This window comes from Syzygium oleosum, unplaced genomic scaffold (genome assembly GCF_021117445.2).
Source record: "Syzygium oleosum isolate NSW1041296 unplaced genomic scaffold, Sole_v2.1 Sole_v2.37, whole genome shotgun sequence".
Lineage (NCBI taxonomy): Eukaryota > Viridiplantae > Streptophyta > Magnoliopsida > Myrtales > Myrtaceae > Syzygium > Syzygium oleosum.
The window spans coordinates 395,637-412,489 of record NW_026607521.1 but is presented as its reverse complement, the minus strand read 5'-3'; the positions used below and the strand labels follow the sequence as shown (position 1 = coordinate 412,489).

Sequence of the window (16,853 nt, the reverse complement as noted above, 5' to 3'; positions counted from 1 at the left end):
GAAGGAAAAACAACACAGAAACCATTTGAAAAAGGAACAAGAGCTGAATTTCCTTTGTAATTAATCCATACTGACATCTGTGGTCCAATGAATATAAAAGAAAGGCACGAGTCTGTTTATTTCATCACATTCATTGATGATTATACTCGATTCGGACATGTCGATTTGATTTCTCATAAGTCCGAAGCTTTAAATTGCTTTAAAAGATTTATGAGCTTAGTGGAAAATCAATTAGACAAGAAAATAAAAGTATTAAGATCCGATCGAGGTCGAGAATATCTGTCTGATCAGTTCAGAAATTTATGTGATGAAAAGGGAATAGAAAGACAACTGACTATTCCATATACTCCTCAACAAAATGGTGTTGCGGAAAGGAGAAACAGAACCTTAATGGAAATGGTTAGATCAATGATGGCACAAGCTAACTTGCCCATCACCTTTTGGGGTGATACTTTGTTGACTGCTGCCTACATTCTTAACCGTGTGCCTTCTAAATCAGTTGCTTCTACTCCATATGAGTTATGGACAGGCAAAAAGCCTGATTTAAGCTTTCTAAAACCTTGGGGTTGTGCTGCCTATACTCGTGAGTCTTCTTACAAGTATGGAAAATTAGGCCCAAGAGGCAAAAATAGTATTTTTATAAGATACTCAGAGCATTCAAAAGGATATGTATTCATAGGTGAGCAAGAAAGCGGAAGTATAACTGAATTTGAATCACGGGATGTCACATTCTTAGAGAATGAATTTCCTAAAAAGGGTGAAGTAGGTGGTGATTACTTACTATACGAATCTGTGGATCGTGATAGTGAAGTTAGTGGGAGTATTGTGACAAATGGAGAGTTGAATGCAACCCAGTCTCAATTGCAACCACTTTAAGAGACGACACCACCATTATCTCATTCGAGTGGGAGCGCAATGGAACGTGGTGAATCATCTGGAGTACAGCATTCCATACAACAGTCAAGTCGTAATAGGATTCCCCGTCGACGTTTTGACATTGAAGGAGAAGCTTTCATGATCACCCCACAAGATGAAGATGAGCCGAAGAATGTGAACAATACTCTAAAGTGCCCTGATAAGGAAGAATGGATACATGCAATGGAAGAGGAAATTGAGTCATTAAGATCAAACCAAGTTTGGGAATTGGTTGACCTTCCAAAAGGACGCAAAGCCATTGGGAACAAGTGGGTTCTCAAAATAAAGCATAAGGCTGATGGCTCAATAGAGAGGTATAAGGCTCGCCTTGTGGCGAAAGGATATAATCAACAGGAAGGAGTTGACTTTGAAGAAACTTTTTCTCCTGTGGTTAGATTTACCTCTATTCGCCTTATTCTGGCAATAGTAGCTAGTATGGATCTGGAATTACATCAAATGGATGTAAAGACTGCATTCCTCAATGGAGAATTAGAGGAAGAAATTTATATGGAACAACCTGTTGGTTTCATTACAAAAGGCCAGGAGCACAAAGTGTGTCGACTATTGAGGTCGATATATGGCCTTAAGCAGTCTTCGAGACAATGGTATATACGTTTTCACAATGCCATAATGGCATATGATTTTGTAATGATTAGTGAAGACAATTGTGTATATATCAAAAGATCCAAAGATCAATTTGTGATCTTGTCATTATATGTTGATGATATACTAATTGCCGGAAGCAGTATGGAGTTGGTTAATACAGTCAAGAATTGGTTATCTTCCAATTTTGAGATGAAAGATATGGGTGAAGCTGCATACATTCTTGGAGTTAAGATTTCAAGAGATCGCTCAAAGAAATCCCTATCCCTTTCACAAGAGACGTATGTGAATAAAATCCTTGAGCGATTTCGTATGCAAGACTGTAAACCAATAGATACTCCTATTGCAAAGGGCGAAGCATTAAGCGACAGAATGTGTCCTAAGACTTCACAAGAAAAGGAGCAAATGGAACAAGTTCCATATGCTAGTGCTATCGGAAGCTTGATGTACGCTATAATGTGTACAAGACCTGATATTTGTTATGCAGTTGGAATGGTAAGTAGATACCAATCTAATCCAGGTCAAGCACATTGGATCGCCGTCAAAAGAATCCTGAGATATCTAAAGGGAAGTGCCGACTATGCGCTGACTTATCAAGGAAATGATCTACACCTTGAAGGCTATACTGATGCTGACTGGGGAGGAGATTTAAAAGAAAGGAAATCTACTTCTGGATACGTGTTCTTACTGAATAATGGCGCCATATCTTGGAGCAGTAAGAAGCAACAGTGTGTAGCCTTATCTACGATGGAAGCCGAGTTCGTGGCTCTATCAGCAGCGGCACAAGAAGCTGTTTGGCTTAGAAGATTTTTGGATCACTTAGGTGTAACTGAGAATGCTGCAAACCCAGTATTGGTCTATTGTGATAGCCAAGCAGCAATAGCGTACACTAAGGATCCCAAGTACCATGGAAAGACCAAACATATAAATATCAAGTATAACTATGTCAAGGACATGGTTGCACGAAAGGAAGTGAACGTGAAGTACATATCTACACAAAGGATGATAGCAGATCCTATGACAAAGCCGATTCCTAGAGAAGTTTTCCATGGTCATGTGAGATATCTAGGACTGTGTAGAATATGATGTACTGAATATTGTAATTTTCCCAGAATGTTCACTATTAATGAAGTTTGTTATTATCAAAGCCTATAAGTTTGTATGACGTTTGTGAATGTCGATGCTGAGTGCATTATATTGAAAAGGTATGTCGGATAGATGAGAGATTAGCCCACTCACACGGGTAATCGCCTCTACTCACTGTGTGATGAATAGAGATGAGACAGTTTTACGCTTGTTATCTAGGTGATAATTGAGAGCTCAAGCTTGAAGCACGGACGTCGCCTTAACAGAATGTTAAGATGAGGACATATAGATTATTATGTCCGAAAGTGAAATGACCCACATATTTCATTTTACCTGTCTTTAATGCCAGATGTGAGTTCTGATATATGCTTATGAATAGAGTAGATTTGTGAACTCAAGTTAGACATTGAGTATGTCTAAACTATCATTTGTACGGTATTGAGAGTAAAGACATACGCTCTATGGGAAAAGGAGAGAATACCGTAATACGTATTTCATATTACGTATGCATGGGACGACCGATAAGAGTTGACAAAAAGTTATGATCTCAACTTTTAAGTCGTGTGAGACTCTTGAGGAAAATAGTTTTTCTTAATTAAAGTGCCCTCACGACTCTTACTTATTCTCAAAATTTCTATTTAGTGTTTGCTATCTTAGGATGTTGCCGATGATAATGATAATTCGGTCTAACGGGGCATTTCTAGAAAAGCGAGTCGGACTGAAATGGAGGGGTTTAAGGAAAGAGGAAGATCAATTTGATTTATAATGTCACATTCTATATTTGTATTCACAGGTCGACCAATTATGATTTTGAGTAAATCATAGTTGTGAATACAATATACGAGATACTAAAAGAGATGAAAATTGTGACTGATTGATCTAGGGAACTGCATACTAATTCTACTCTGGATAATGCTCAATTTGAGCTGTTATATATTCCTAACAGATGTATAACAACGAGCTCTCGGAGTATACTGGTCGCACAGATTATTTACCAATATGAACTTTGCAAGGAAGAGAGTTGTGTTTAGCCCATCGTGGGCGAGTGGGAGATGTAAGACATATTGGGTGGACCGCCCAAGATGGGCCAAACCCGGCCCGTGAGCCACAAGGGCCCATGAGGTAGTTATTTGTCTATCTATAATAGAAGGCACCCCTTGGAAAACAGACGTGATTTTCCATATATGCAAACACACTCTTTTGATACAAAAATTTTCTCTACTTTTGCTTCGGAACGCACGCGAGTACGAAAGACATTCGAAGAACTCTCAAGCGCAAAGTGGCACTTAATCTGTGACAATACCGGGTATGTTCGTTGTGTGATATACCTGTACGATCGGTGATACAAGTTGATGGTCCTCGGGCACATTTTCCGCATTGATCGAATTCATTCCGAATATGTTTCGAACGCAATGATCGGGGATTGGGGATTGAGTTTTCCTAACAGGCTGCATTTTCGTGAAGCACGTTGGGTGATCAGATTCCTATAATTATCATGCAACACAAAGTCATTACTAGCCCTCTGGTTCATGCATTAAAGTGCGAACAGAAACCAAACAGATCATAAGATTATCGAAACCCATTAACGAAAACCCATACATGTCATTCGTTAAATAACATTGTATACAGTTGCGGACTGAATTCGATACCTTCGGGACAATGGAAGAAATGGGGGATACGGAATTACTCCAAGACTTAATCAGATCTGTTCTGCATAAACATAAGCGAGGATAAGACAATAAACCTCTAATCCATTCTCGTATGACTCCATGTGGCTGCAGATGGGTTCTTTGTTTCTTGAAGAATAGCTTTTCTGCTCCCCCTTTCTCTTCTATACTAATCAGTATAAGTAGGTTAAACGAGTTCGATTGAATGCGATGTATAGTAGAATAGAAACCTATCCAGCTTTATCTTGAGAAATCCCGAGTCTTGGTGAGGCAGATGTGAATTCAATTGGTGTCTTACAAACGTGGAGAGATGCTCTGTCGACCAAGTGCTTTTAAAGTGCACATAATTTCTAGGATAATCCACTGTCGATGAAAGCAATCCTATAACATTAGGGGGGACCTTCATGAAGACGAGAATAAGTGATTGATCCCACAAAAGTCTCTTCGCAGACGATCTTTTGCTATCTAAGCAAGGCAGAAGGCACGATGTGTAGCTCATCTGATATGTGCATAGAAGCAATGCATCTTGTTGACTCTGTGGTCCAGAGTGTTCAAGTTTCAACAGATAGAAAATGGAGGATTGGCATTTGTGACCTTCAAAAATTTCGTATGGTGAAACTCTTTTTACAGTTTGCTTTTTTTTTTTTTGTATGGAAAAATGTGTCAATTTGGTTAATTCATTTGCATCACTAATAGGTGAATAATAATATAATGGATTTGAGAAGTGAAAATTCTTCCTCTACTCTTGCACGTTCAATTGTATGGTACCTTTTGAGTTATAACAGTGACAATAATCATAAAAATTTATAAACAGAACGAAATATCACACAATATATATGTGTGGGTGTGAGTGTGTGCACTTCCCTTTAAACTCATCAAAACTGAATGCATTTAATGTGCAAAACTCATTCTTTACTCTTCTCTTGACAAAGCGATTTAAAATTTATTTGAAAAAGAAAAGAATCACACTTCATTAAATTGAATGCGTTCAACCTGCAAAAGTCGATCTTGCCAATTCACATTTATATAAGTATATTATCGAGAAACTTCCCTACTATACTTTTACTTTTCTCTTCACAAAGCTCGTCAAATTTCGCATGGAAAAGAAAAGAAACATTCCATTAAATAATGCACCAATGTGCAAAAGTCAATTTTAGGACAACATATTAGATTATATTAGTACTGGTATAAGATTATATACAAGATTGCATTAGACGGTAATTTTTCATTGAAATTTTTTCTTTCCCCACAATAAATAGGACGCATTAATTAGGAGGAGCCAACTTTATATGAATATTTGATATTATATGAGATTAGATATTTAATAGGGTGCATTAATTAGGGTTGGGGATTTGGGTTTCTGGGGTTTCTCCAATTAGGTGAGTCATGGGGAATCTACAGGTTACAACTTCACCTACTCACACAAGGACACTTCCTCTGACCTTGACGTCAAGACTTGGTCAACCAATCAAATTATATGTATCAAGATTATATTAGATGTATGCTCTCAAGTTAACCAAATTGTTTCTAATTTATGTATAATTTGGGGATGATAACTTTTAAAAAATAGAGTCATTTTACCTATTTTAGGCAACAAATAATGCAATATTTATGAGAAAATATTTGGATTTCCTTCCATATACTCAAATTTTCCTTGTTTATGCAACATAATGAGACATGGAGAAAATAAGGAAAAAATGACAAAAAGAAGGAAAGGAATACAGCACCCAAAGAGTTAGAAGGTGGTGCCAAATCGGGAATTCTGTAATTTATTTCCTAATTTTATGCAAAAAAAAAAAAATAATTACCTTGTGTTAGGGGTCTTGGATGTTATCCTAGAGCATAGGGGGACGGCTATTTTTTTATAGCTATTTTTTAGTTTTTGGAGTTTTTCAAGAGTATTTTGAAGAACAAACAAGAAGTTAGGGAAAATTTCAAAAAGGGGCCAAAAGTGGAGTCATTTTCTCAAATAAGAACATGAAGTGGATCTTGTCCCAAATAAGGATTTGAAGTGCCTTTATTTTCTCAAATAAGGATATGAGGTGAATTTTATCTCAAATAAGAGCATAAATTGGCCATATTAGTATCAAATAAGGACATGACCTCACAGGCTAAGGGGTATTTTCGTTTTTTTATTTAAAATTTTTTTTTTCTTTCTTTTTTCCTTTTTTTTTGTTTTGTTTTTCTTTTCCTTGTCCTTTTCCTTTTCCTTGTTTTTCCTCTCTTCCCTCCGCCATTGGCGGAGGTCGCTAGCCTCAGCGGAGGTTGCCCTCGACGGGCGGGCAAGGGTCGCCTTGCCTGGGTTGGGCGGGCAAGGGCCACCCAGGCGAGGGCGAGGGTTGCTCTCATCGGCGTTGGGCAAGGGTTGCCTCGCCTGGGCTGGACGGGCGGGGGTGACCCTTACTCGACGCGGGCTGGGTGGCCCTCGCCCAACACCGGCGAGGGCGGCCCTCGCTTGAGGCCGGCGGCGGTCGCTGGCCAGGCATAGTGACACTAGAGAGGAAAAAAAAGGAAAAAGAAAAAAGAAAATGAAAAGAAAAAGAAAGTAAAAGAAAATTAAAAAAATATACTTATAACTTTTTTTTACTAAAATACCCCTCTTTCGGCGACAAAATAGTCACTGGTCGGCCAAAGGTCTTTATTTGAGACGATTTGACCACTTCAAGCCCTTATTTGAGACGATTTGGCCACTTCAGGCCCTTATTTTGGACGATATCCATTTCAAACCCTTATTTGAGAAAATGATTTCACTTCGGGCCCCTTTTTGGAATTTTCCCAAGAAGTTATGATAGAATTCTTGTTCTTTGATTCATGATGTTGTGTTTAATTTATATTTTCGTCTCATCTTCTATTATGTTCTAATTTTCTTTTGTTTGGGTTACGCTGTGGCCTGACTATGATGATATGCATTTTATGCCTTTTATGTTCTGCAAGTGATTTCATTCATGTGAGTTATATATTATTGTGCTTGATGCTTTTAAGTGATTGGCCATCATTTGAATGATTTGATGTGCATGTTTGAGATTGAGAAGTGATAATATGCGCCTTATAATATATAACCATGAATTAATATAATAGAGATATACCATATTATTTGTGTGGCTTTTGGTGATAAGGTGGTCCAAAAGATTGATTATAAACCGGGAACATTCACAGATTTTAATGCACTTATGTTTATTTAAATTTACATAGAGATATGAAGGTTTGATAAATTGATGAGGAAATTCTGCTATCACATGTTTGATATTGTTCTTGTATGCATAATGATATGAAATTCATATATAGTGGTTATGATAAAATCGAATGCTCTAACATATTTATTTGATTTTAGTTCCGAAATTTTGTATCTAAGATTGTCAATTTTCATTTATTCTCAAATTTATTTTGATTAGTTAGATAAATTTTAGAAATAATATATTTTTTATATTTAATTGGTTTATAAATCATCAATCTCTGTGGGATGATACATTTCTCATCATTATATTACTTGTTCGAGTTCATTTACATTTAGAATTTTACAAACAAGTTTTTGGCACCATTGCGGGGGATTTTTTGTTTAATAATAATTAATATTGATACCGGATAATTCTAAATTTAGTCTAGCTTTCATTTTATTTTCTCCAGAGTGTACATTGGTGTATGACATGTAGCCAACAAGGGAAACTTACCAAGTTTGATTTGAAAATTGAACGAACATTTATAAGGCGACTAAGAGAACAAAGAAATCACCCTAAAAAAGATGGAGGGAGTTGATGAGGTTGGAAATCCACGTGGACTCTTGAGAGGTTATGCTACGCCGACAGTTCAGGGCACCACATCAAGCATGAGTAGATGTGCAATTCAAACAAACAACTTTGAGATTAAGCCATCACTCATTCAGATGCTTCAACAATCAGTGTAATATGTGACATAATTAAATATAATGGAGTTATAAATGATGCTATTAGATTAAAATTATTTCCATTTTCCCCTAGAGACAAAGCCAAGAGTTGGTTCTCTTCTCTTCTTGCCGAATTGAATACTACATGGAATGATATGGCCCAAAACTTTCTTGGTAAGTTCTTTCCATCTGCAAAGTCTGTAAAAACGCATGACAATATTACTAATTTTATGCAAATGGATAATGAATCATTGTATGAAGCATGTGAAAGATTCAAGGAGTTTTTTAGGAGATGTCCACATCATGAACTACCCGTATGGATGTAGGTACAAACTTTTAATAATGGGTTTAATATAAATCTTCGTTTTATGATTGATGCAGCTGCAGGGGGAACTCTGAATAATAAAACACTAAAAGAAGCCTACAACCTATTAGAGGAAATGACATCCAATAGTTATTAATGGCCTATTGAGAGGATACTGGTGTGAAAAGCTAGTGGAGTTCATGAAGTGGATGCTTTCACTGCAATTGCTGCACAATTTGAAGCACTCGGCAAAAAAATAGATAACATGAGTATTTCAATCATGAAAATTCATAAGGAAACATGCGATTTTTGTGATAGAGGACACGTTAGTAACCGAGTGTCGGGTAGGTAACAATTTTACACAACCTATTGAAAATGCTAACTTTGTTGGACATTTTAACAGACCACGGAATAATCCCTACTCTAATACATACAATCCGGGATGGCACAATCATCAGAATGTGATGAAGCCGCCACCGGGATTCAAACAACCAGAAGAGACAAAGTCCAATCTGGAAGTTATAGTCACGAAACTTGCTAACACTACTCAAGACTTCATCAAGAGCACAGATGTGAGATTTCAGAACCAAGAGGCTTCAATCGGAAATGTGGAGATGCAAGTGGGTCAATTAGCAAACATGATGTAGGGGAGATAACATGGCAACACAGAGAAAAATCCAATTGAAAATGTACAAGCTATAACCCTAAGAAATGGTAAACAAGTGTGAGAAGAAGATGCCAAACAAGAGATTTCTAGAGATGAAGATGAGGTCAATAAACAACCAAATGAGCCAGGCAAGAGCAGACCTTTTCCAGATAATCCCAAACCATATGTGCCACCAGTTCCATTCCCTTGGTGACTCTAGCGGCACAAAATGGATAAGCAATTTCCAAATTTATTAATGTATTTAAAAAATTGCACATTAACATTCTTTTTACAGATGCCTTAGCACAAATGCCTAGTTATGTAAAAAATTTTAAGGAGAATTTGGCAAACAAAAGGAAGCTGGAGGATTATGAAACTGTGAAGTTGAATGAGCAGTGTTCAGGCTTTCTACAAAACAATTACCTCCGAAATTAAAAGATTTTGGGAGTGTTACAATTCCTTGCACTATTGGGGATTCTTACTTTGAAAAGGCATTGTGTGATTTAGGTGCAAGCGTTAATTTGATGCATTTTTCAGGTTTTAGGAAATTAGGATTAGGTGAGGTAAAAGCAACCACAGTGTCACTTCAACTAGTTGATCGATCCATTAAATATTCGAGAGGTATTGTAGAAGATGTATTGGTCAAGGTTGACAAGTTTATTTTTCCCGCAGATTTCATAGTTCTTGATATGGAGGAAGATTTTGAGGTACTACTTATCTTAGGTCAACATTTTCTATTAACAGGAAAAGCTCTTCTTGATGTACAACAAGGGAAGTTGATTCTTAGAGTTCAAGATGATCTTGTTTCCTTTAATGTTTTTAAAGCAATGAAATATCCCTTTGATGATAATTATTGTTATAGAGTTAAGATAGTTGACAAGTTGGTGAATAACGTTTTTCAAGAAAATATTTTTAAAGACCCACTTGAGACATGTCTGGTTTGACCAAGAGACAAAGAAATGGAGAAGGAGAGATAAGAGAGTACGCAAATTTCATGGAGACAAATCCACCATATTCAAGGCAAAAGACAACAAAATTTGAGGACTTGGGATAATACACAACAAAGTAAACCATTAATTGAAAAACCTCCGATTCTTGAACTCAAACCCTAACCCTCTCATTTAAAATATGCTTATTTAGGTGGAGTTTCTTCTTTGTCAGTAATTATATCTTATTCTTTAACAAGTTTGATGGAGGAGAAACTGATAAGAGTGTTGAGAGAGCAAAATGGTGCAATTGGATGAAAAGTAGCTGGCGTCAAGGGAATTAGCCGTTCACTTTGCATGCACAAAATATTGTTTGAGAAACAACAGGGGATGAAAAAGAGCATTGCCATATATAAAGGGAAAGTTCCTAGGATCCCCAACCCTTTTTTTTTTATAAAGAGAGATGCTTATTCCTTCTATAACGTAGTAAAGTGTGGCAAAACTCTTTTAAATAGTGTCACAGTCCCAAGGTATCTACTTTGGGCTTAGACCAGTTAATAATCAATTAAGAAATTGTTATGTGACTATTCTAAATCCACTGTGAGATTAACAGCTTGTTTTGGCTAAAAAAACAAATAGTAAATGATTAGAAATTATTGTGGGATCCACTCCTTCAACAATTTGTGACTCATAACATACTGTTATTCTCACAGTAGCCCAAAGACTATTATGCTAGTAAAGCCCTAATCCATTAAGTTGATTCCTTATGCGATACAAGAAAATGTGGTGTAATAATGGTAGTAGGAATGCAGGAAAATTAGTCTTTCTACAAAAAAGGATAGAGAGGAAATTACATTGGCCCCTATTATGTATTCCCTCAGTTACTCCTTTTTTCTTCCTACTCTCTCTCTCATGATCATCATATAACCGAGCTGAGTCGGCGCTTTCTAATGCTTGAGCTCGAACCCAACTCAATCAAGATCATTCATGACTCGGTACTCAATTTGGGCTCGATCGAGCTTGACTCGCTTAAATTTTTTCAAGGGTCGAGCTCGACTTGGTTGTGTAGGTATATAGTTAGGATAAGGACGCTAAAAGTGTCATAACTTCATACTATGCTCACTTAAGTGCCATAACTTTTTTTTCGACCACTTTAGTTTTATGACTTCTAAAAAAATGTTCACTTAAGTGCCACAACTTTCAATTGAGCACTCGAATACCATAACTTTTTTAAAAGTTCACCAAAGTGCTAGAAACCCGACATGGTATAGCACTTGTAGCGTCCTTTACCCATTTTTAGTCTAAACTCAAGCCCGAGCTCAAGTTCTCAAATTTGAAAATGCAATGAAGTAGCAAGAAATTCATTTAGGGAAGCGAAATTTTTAACATACTTCAATTATTATTTTACTAGCTTTTGCTATAAATATGTTCATGAAATTGAAACAGCAATGACAATTTGTTATCAACATAGACTTATAGAAATAGTATTATCAATTCGTGTTATGCCACTATTTATATGGGTTATTTGTGTTATTTCTTGCAAGAGTAAAGTGTTTCAGTATGATGACAAATTATTCTACCGATAAAAATGAATCGACATATCTCAAGTCGTGTCAGTTTTAGCCGCATGCTCATTTATCATATCAAACTCAGTTTTTTTTTTCGGGGCAAATTAATTAAACCGTTTCTACGTATCAAACCAATAATACTGTAAAGTAATTATAATTTTTTTGACTGACTTTTTATAAATGAAAAAAAATACTGTATACAATAAAAAGAGAGAAAAAAAAGAGTCGGCGTGCCATTCAAGAAGAATTTTTGTATATGGATACATTATTTTTTCATTTATAAAAGTCCGTCAAAAATAAAAGTGTGTCAGATTGTAGAGTTAGAGATAGTTGGTCCAGGAATAAGAACTTACAAATGACAATCCAAGTTCCGCAATTGACATAACCCTTTGAATTAATACCTACCTCCTGAGTCTCGTTTAGTTAATAAAAAGCAACATTTATTACTATCTATAAGCCTTTCTGAATGCATTAATGTCCAGATTGTTGGCTTTAATTAGGTTTGATATTCTAGATTTGAAATTTAAAACCTTGTTGGTTTGATTAACTCCAAAAAAGAACCATGACACTAAACTTGATTTTTAAAAATCAGGGTAGATTACGTAACTCCCCTTTCATCATTACGACAGCATGAGCTTCAGTACTTGTACTCCAGTATATAACTTATTCGATTCTAGTAATACAATATTTTTCTTTGAATAATATATCTAAAATGCGTTTGTTCTAAAAGCAAATTATTAGATAGTGATGGTTGCATGAATATTTTCACACTCTGTTAATGATTATTTGGAGGCCGTTTGGTACAAATTTTCCCTAGCAGCTTCAACTACGTACGTAAAGCGGTGCCGCAACTTTCAAAATTATTTGCCAAACACCTTCATAGCTGCAGCACCTCAAAAGTTACCTCATTATAAGTATTATCAATTTTATAACTTACGTCACTTCACGGCACGGTGACAACGCGCACAACTAAATTTCAGCCACAACTATACCTAATGTGCTCATTTCGGTAGGCTATTAAAGCTATCCCATACGAATGCATCGAGAAACTCAGTACACGAATTTAGGGCCCGTTTGGTTTAGCATTTTGAAGGGGCTTTCGGCCTCAAAAGCCCCTTGGCCAAATGCTAAACCGTTTGGTTCAGTTTTTCGAATCCGAAAAGCCGAAAGCTAGCATTTGGAATGCTTTGGAATGCTGAAGCCTATTTTTCTCTTCCCAAATTGCCCTCACTCAAATTTCAATATTCCGATTTTGCCCCTGTTACTGTTTATCTTCCTCACCGCTAGGGTGGCTGGCGAGGGCGGATCTGGCCGGCGAAGGGCCGGCGAGGGCGGATCTGGGCGGCGAAGGGCCGGCGAGGTCGCCCGACCCAGGCGACGACCGCCTGGGGTCGGGCGACCGTCGCCTGAGGTCACGCGACCCAAGCGACGGCGCCTGGGCGGTTGCCCATCCCCAGGCGGCCGTCGCCTGGGTCGGGCGACCTCGCCGGCCCTTTGCCGGCCAGATCCACCCTTGTCGGCCCTTCGCCGGCCACCCTCGCCGGTGAAGAAGATGAACAGTATAGGGGCAAAATCGGAATATTAAAAATAAAAGTTGTCAAAGCTCTTTGCAAAAAAAAATTTACTAAACACTACTTAGGCCAAAGTAGCTTTACAAATTTTTTTTTACCAAACACCACTTGCATTTTTCCAAGTGACTTTCACCTAAAGGTATTTGCATTTTCCCAAATAGCATTTGAAAAGCCGAACCAAACGGGCCCTTAGTATACGAGTATTAATGGCTGTAGCATATTCTAATTGGTCGGTCCACTTGTAAGATTTTGTAGAATCATTGCTAACTGTTTTAAAAGTTATAAGCCATTAGATAAATGTGTGATTTAATTTTTAAATATTCTAACACTCTCGCTCGTACGTAGGCTGAACTTTGACCTAAGCCTAATGCATGAAAATATATAATTTGAGAAGCAAGTAGGGGTTTTGGAAAGATTTGAACTTAAAACATCTTGTTCTGATATCATGTGAAAAATTTTATGGGACTATTTCCAATCATTATAATAATTTAAACTGTTAGATAAAGACGTAGTTTTATTCGTTAAAAATTCCAACACTACTCATTACATGTCAAAAGCAAGGGCTCGATTTTGGCAGTAGGTCCCATTCAACATCAGAAGCACACCGGCATGCCACGTGTACAGCCTCACATATTTGAGAGCTTGAGGGTAATCTCTCTATATAGATCAATATTATCGCAATCATTGATCGTGTGGGTCCATTATGAAATTTAAATTATTCAATGATTATGATCATGTTGGTCTACGTAGACCGAGTGTATCTAATTTTTTTCACTCATTATATAAGTTCTCTTCCGGGCATGTTTCTCTGTGTGTGTTAGTCTGTCAGAGAGAGAGAGAGAGAGAGAGAGAGAGAGAGAGAGAGAGAGATGGAAGGTCAAGAAAGGAGCAGCGTCCATGGGTATCGCGGACATGCAAAATCTGGCCCTGGTAATACCATTTCACGCTCCCCATATCGACATATATTTGCCCCTTCTCCTTTCCCTTCATCACTTGCATGCATTTTGCTTTTGTTTTAGGAAAAATCGAGAAGGGTCACTCCTAGATTCCCCTTCTTGCGGTTCTTTTATCCCGTATTATTTCTTTATATGAATTTTTTTCGCCCTTCTCCTCATGATCCGCAAAACCACTTCCAGTTGCTAAGCGAGCATGATGTCATGATCGTCACGAGCTTCGGAGTTGTCTCTTCTTTTTGTCATGGTCGTCTTCTTCTGCTGGACCTTTTGCGGTTGTGGTGACGTTTGGTCGACGTCCATCTGTATGTCTTGTTTACGTAGGAACGATGTGCCTCCACTTCGAGTGACAAGTACTTTAAAGTCCTGCGAAAAATGGGTCGTACGAAGCAGTGTCGCATTCAACCAACGTCGATATCGATGGTAGCTGGAATCAGATGGTTTTTGGGGGTGTTGGGGGTCCTGATTTCGATGGCATGGCGTGCATGCAAGCAATGGAAGTCTGTCAAAGTATGTTTAAACCCCATAGTTAATCTCAACGGCCAAACCAAAGCCATCTTTTCCTGAACATTTCCTTTGTAAATTTCATCTCTCTCTCTCTCTCTCTCTCTCTCTCTCTCTCTCTCTCTCTCTCTCTCTCTCTCTCTCGCACGCGCACACATACAAAAGATTCATTTCGATTCCATCTTGGGTTTTCTCTTGGGGTGTTCGGTAAGGAGAAATAGAGAGGAGCCTTGCATGCGGGAGAGTCGGACAGAAGCATAAATGCCAACAACTAGTACACATGAGAAATGCCTTGAGAAGTGGAAAAGAGACTTGCCCCCTCCGCCCTTTGACCTCCGCATTAACTCCTCCACTCAAAAACAAAAACAAGAAAAACGAAACGAAAAAGAAAATCTGAAACGGTAGAGGGTGGTAGCGTGGCCCCCCTCTCTTTTCTCGTTCTTCTTCTTCGTCTTCTTCTGTCTTGGGATGTTTGTCCGCTCCTACTTTACTGCCTTCCTTTGTTTGGACCAGTAAATGCCCAATTGGACTGTAAGAACGAAATAAAGAGACCTATTCTTTTGACCCATTCTTCTGATTTCGATATTCAATGGCATCTTTTCCTTTTCGGTTTCTCTCTCTCTTTTGGTTGGTTGCTTTCTTTTCATTTTTGCATGGGCAAATATCATTTCGGTCCGTCACGTAACGCCTCCTCCACTTTCACCCTTTTGCCAGCGTGTTTTCCAGTTGATGCATTGGCTTTTCCGTTTAAGTTCGTCATATCGCTCAGCTTATCATTCATGCAGTAATTTTCCCAGTTTCCTTCTCTTTTCCCTCCCTCTTCCTGGGTACGCTTCTGTTTTGAAATGGAACCAGGGAAAGATGCCCTTCTGCTTCTAGAGAGCAGGATCGTCTTTTGCATGTTCAAAAGACAAATTCAGGATTGGTGGACAGGAGAGTCATCGTCTTTGATTATGAGCACTCTTGCCCATTAATGAGTCATTCTGGTCCTCCGTTGATTAATGCTTGCATTAGCATTGGATAACGATGTGACTGATTGCGGTAACTGAATTAATGGTCCCCTCACTCGAACAGATAGCTCGTTGCCACCGGCGGATGAACCAATCGACAACAACGACCGCAGAACCACGGAGCGCCCCGGTGGTGGCCATGGCGGCAGAGGCGGGGTCAGGGAGCAGGATCGGTACATGCCAATAGCCAACGTCATACGGATCATGCGCCGCATCCTCCCCCCGCACGCCAAGATCTCCGACGACGCCAAGGAGACCATCCAGGAGTGCCTGTCGGAGTACATAAGCTTCATCACAGGGGAGGCCAATGACCGGTGCCGGCAGGAGCAGCGCAAGACCATCACCGCCGAGGACATCCTCTGGGCCATGGGGAAGCTAGGGTTCGACGACTACATCGAGCCGCTCACTATTTATCTGAACCGCAACCGTGAGATTGAGGGGGGCCGCACTAGCAATAGTTTACGCAGAGAGGCTTTCTATCTGAACAAGCGTGGTAACGCTAGTAATACTGGTGGGATGGATTATTATTATGGACCGCCGCCGCCAACGCTGGGGATGCTTCCTCCTTGCGCGCCGCCTCACCACCAAGCAGTGGGGTATGTGGATCCGTCGGCGGCAGCGGCCATGGGCACTTATTACGGGGTTGGACCGTCAACGGGAAGCAGTTCTTCCTCAGATAATTCGCCTCCACAGGCCACTTTGGCTGGCTTTGATCCATTTACTCCCTTCAAATATTAGCTTCTTGCTAGCTAGGATATTATAAGATAAGATTGGCGACCTCTAATTGGATTGACAAGCAAGTTGGTTCTTTAACTTTTATTGTCACTAGTTCTTATTTGAAGGAATTGAACTCGTGGAGTTGTTGAAAAGAAGAAACTAGCTAGGCTTGTTTAGATGCTTGTTCTCTTTTATTTCAAGATGCCTTTGTCGCTGATTAGTGGAAAAATCCCTGGTTTATCCAGTGCTCTGAGCCTCGAGTTAATTTTGATCATGGAATCATCTATCTTTGGTTTTATCCAGAGTTTATAAGCTTCCAAACACGACTCTTAACATTTAAAGAGCAATCCCCAAATATAGCATATCATCACTTAAAAGGTTTGTTATCTAGCTCTCTTTTAAAGATATCCTGAAACAAAACGAAGAGGTGAGTCGTATCCATTCGAAAACATGGAACGGGGACGTGGAAAGGTCCCGGTACAAGGCAAAACACGGATCAGTCC

At 38.7% G+C, this 16,853-nt stretch overlaps 1 protein-coding gene and 1 non-coding gene across 2 annotated transcripts; one reads left to right on the top strand and one right to left on the bottom strand.

The window, feature by feature from the left end:
• Window positions 1-8,355: 8,355 nt before the first annotated feature.
• Window positions 8,356-8,461, bottom strand: LOC115688628 (small nucleolar RNA R71). The gene has a single exon (XR_004006598.1). It is a non-coding gene; the product is annotated as a small nucleolar RNA R71 (small nucleolar RNA).
• Window positions 8,462-14,556: 6,095 nt separating this feature from the next.
• On the top strand, window positions 14,557-16,371 carry LOC115688556 (nuclear transcription factor Y subunit B-3-like). The gene is made up of 2 exons (XM_030614400.1): window positions 14,557-14,629; window positions 15,698-16,371. The coding sequence occupies exons 1-2, from the start codon at window positions 14,557-14,559 to the stop codon at window positions 16,369-16,371; spliced, it is 747 nt and encodes a 248-aa protein (XP_030470260.1).
• Window positions 16,372-16,853: the final 482 nt, after the last annotated feature.